We start from the raw sequence: 3,790 nt of genomic DNA, 5'->3' as shown, positions 1-3,790 counted from the left end.
GATTATGCCAGGGGTGCTACAAGAAAATCCCACATTCTCAAAATATTTTTTTTATAATTTATTTATTGTTATTTACACTGTGTAAAATATATACAACAAGTAAATTTGGTGAAGGTGATATAATGACATGATACAAACATGTGGAGAATCTACCCATTGATAGAACTCCAATAAAAATTAAAAAAAAAAAAAAAAAAAAAAAAAAAGAACATGAATTAAAATTAAAATAGCAATATAGAGTTTTTTCTTCTTTTCAGAGATATTTAAACCCCTCCAAGGATAAGTGCCATAAATATTTTTAGTTCAACAAGGATACCCTGAATTTTTGTAAGTCCAACAAGGATGCCAAAAAAAAAAATGTTAAGAAGGATGGCATAAAAAAAAAAAAAAAAGTTTGGGAACCACTGCACTCTATAAAGACAAAAGAAGCGGCTAAAAGCATTGTTGACTACAGATGATAGAAGCGGGGTTAGTAGACAAGAGAGAATGGAAGAAGAGACTATGAGAAGGGTTTTTTTGTAGAAGTGAATAAATCATAATTTAATAAAATAAATGAAGTATTTTTAAATCACTTTCATAATTTTATAATGCACATGAATATTGCCAAATAATAATTGTTTACAGGTTATTTTAGTTAGATCTCTTTCATTTCAAAAGATGTGAACTGAAACTAATGTTCCTATTAAGGAAAGATCTGATTTTTTTTTTTATTTATAAATATTACTAGTTTGCTTATGAGTAAAATACAATAACAATATGATGATCAACATTTTTACCATCTATATCAAATAAATCAACAAAATATAATACTTGGAAACTTTTATTTAATTTATACAATTGAAATTACTATTTAAGAAGACAAATATATTATCTGTGTTCTGTAAAGTGGGTCAACACTTTTTCAAAGAGCATATTTTGTGCTTTACCTGTTCAGAAAAGTTGTTTTTGGATGAATCCATATGCTCATATTAAAGAGAACCTCTGAAAATTCACAGATAATCAAATTATTATCAATTACTACTTTAACTAAAAAAAAAGAAAAGGCGAATCCAAAAATACACAACAAAATATAATTGTTGAATTCACCCAAATTACAGAACAACCTTGAAACATTTAAAATGGTATTTAGTAATCTTGGTTAAGTTAGCAGGTTTATTTATTGCCTATAAGAGGAAGATTTAGTATAAGGTTTATATAAACCTTCAACAAATTAAATGATACAGCACTGTGAAGGATAAAAAGCTCTAAATAATTTCAAAGATTTGTTTTCAATGTTATTAAAGATGAAATTGTTTTTTCACATTAGACAATAATTAAAAATTTACCCATTGACAAGAGCAAGAGATATGAAATCTCCAGTTCCATCTTGATGCTGTTGAGTATAGAAAAGTATACCATCCATGTTGTGCGAGAGGAATTCAAGCTCCAAATTGAATTTATGGTATGCTTTCAGTTTCCTTAATCTCATCCAAGAATGTCCAGTGAATGATGGGCTCTCTTCGGCTAAACATATTTATAATATTTAACACTTATTGAATCTGTAAAATGTGAAGAGAAGAAAAAATACAAGAATAAATACTCACAGACGCATCTTCCCTGAGATTCGTCATGACCTGGCTTACAAGAACATAAACCACGTAAGCACATTGAAGATGCGATCGTACAATCGGTATCATAGCTGCAAGGCTGACCAAGACCAGATCCTAATTCAACTCCTACAGAAGTAGCATGACCTTCTACAACGTACACATCTAGAAACAAATTTTTTATGCATTTTAATCACAAAATAATAAGTTTTGCTGTCATGTTTTTTGTAACCAGCTTGTCCTTAGTGAATGTCATAAAAATAAAAAATGTAAGTAATATTATCAGACCTATGATTAGTCTTAGAGCATGTTTTCTAAAATCGAATGTTATCATCATAGAATATTTTTTTCTAAGCCATTGGAAAATTGGGTTTGAGTAAAGAAATATACTTTATTCAAAAGTAATGCAACCATAATGTATTGGGTTGCTACATACGAATCATTCATATGACGACAAATATATTTTTTTATTTGAGGAGAAGATGGTCGAGGGTAAGGTCAGCAAAGATACATAAATAAGCAAAAATTATTTATTTATTATGCAAAACTTACAACATACAACAATTACTTACTTGTTTATTTGTCTATCTTTACTGACCACATCCCCTCTTCTCCTCATATTAATCTACGGTTAACTATTAACACCTTATTTTTTTTTTATTTTTTTTTTTATAAATCAGTATATATTTTGATATAACCCATTAACTTTTTGAACAGAAATTCTATTATTCAAAGAGGAATTGACAATGAAAAAGAATTATTTATATAATGATTAAGGTGTTTAATTATGCAATGCAGCTAAATTATAACCTAATAAAACATAAAAATTATGGTGATTTAAAAAATAAAAATATTGTGACTGGATATGGAAAATTATTATTTTAAAAAAAAATTATTTTGCAATCAATAATTAGGAATCTCAATATGATAATGCAGTTGTGAAAAGCAAGGAAGAAAAATTATTTCCTTCCAGCAAGATGGAGCAATTACATTTTTCTTTATCAATAATATTTCTATCACTAGCAACCTATCCCTTTGTAAATTTGGCATAGCTTGTACCTGAAACCACCTCAGTCATGATAGTTTATAATAATTTATCATAATAACAATAAAAGCTTAACGAACCTGAAGGTCCAATGCCGATACCACCGCTACACACCTGTCCAGTGGTGCCCCTCCAAACCAAAATCTACCTAATCAGACTTAATCCAATCTTCTCATCTATGTTTCGGTCTACCCCTCAGACGTTTACCCACCAGTTCAGAGTTTATTAACATTTTAGGGATCCATTTGTTACTAAGTCCCACAACCTTACACGCCCATCTTATTCCTTGCAATGCTATAAGCTGAATTATATTTAGTTGATGCTGTCCCACAATTCAGTATAGTATAGCCTTCTAAATTCTCCTGTTAACTTGTCCTTTTGCATCAGGAATATTTTATATAATGCTTTAATAATTTATCATAGGTTTATGTAAATTTATTTCACAAAATAAAAAATAGATAATTAACTGTTAATCCTAGTCTTACTTTTTTTTTTTTTTTTGTCAAGCTAATAAGAATATGGAGTGGGGTAGAACAGACTGAACTGAACCCAAAACTCTTAATAAGCTGTAGTCCTACAGGGTTTTATTTTTAATCAATGAACCAGAAAAGAATAGTTTACTTACAGTTATGCAAATAAATTGCTTAGGAATTCCTATTTGCTTATATCAATATTTGTGTGGTGTGACTCAGTGTTAAGGAACTGTGGTACTAATTCAAGGTAATCTGGTTCTAATCTAGATGTGACAGATAATTATTTATTATGGTAGCCGTTGTATTGTTACTGCTCCCGTCAGTCAACACTTTAGATTTGGGAGTCCTCCGAGGCCCACCCAGTCTCATAAAGTGGGTATCCTTAATTGGGGAAAAATCTGGTGGTCGGGCGTGATTCTGAACACATCACCTCCTTGCACAAAAGTTTGTCTAGTAACAGTCTCCCTCACAAATTACTTCACTCCTGACCCTTCATGGGTTGTTGATTTATACAAAATTATTTTATTTGGAATTATTACAGATTTATTTAAAATTACTGTTTTATAAGTCTTTCATACATTATTATTTCTATATACATTCTTATAATCATTTATTTTCCATCATGGTCCCTTGGGAAGATTTTTGATGGAACATTTAATCTCAGACAATTCCAATTATAAAAAAAA

General features: G+C 29.5%; 1 protein-coding gene across 1 annotated transcript in view; it reads right to left on the bottom strand.

Moving 5' to 3' along the window:
• Positions 1–1,321: 1,321 nt before the first annotated feature.
• The window catches only part of LOC106679283 (agrin), a gene marked incomplete in the record, with an annotated part of 134,309 nt that continues 131,840 nt past the window's right edge, over positions 1,322–3,790 (bottom strand). The window contains 2 exon segments of the mRNA XM_067053555.1: positions 1,322–1,503; positions 1,584–1,753. Coding sequence (XP_066909656.1) covers positions 1,322–1,503; positions 1,584–1,753 — 352 coding nt within the window.

The sequence above is a fragment of the Halyomorpha halys genome, unplaced genomic scaffold, assembly GCF_000696795.3.
Source record: "Halyomorpha halys isolate HHAL.00 unplaced genomic scaffold, Hhal_1.1 Scaffold191.1, whole genome shotgun sequence".
In the NCBI taxonomy this organism is placed as follows: Eukaryota; Metazoa; Arthropoda; class Insecta; order Hemiptera; family Pentatomidae; genus Halyomorpha; species Halyomorpha halys.
Note: the sequence above shows the minus strand (reverse complement) of the source record. Positions and strands in the feature narration are given on the sequence as shown.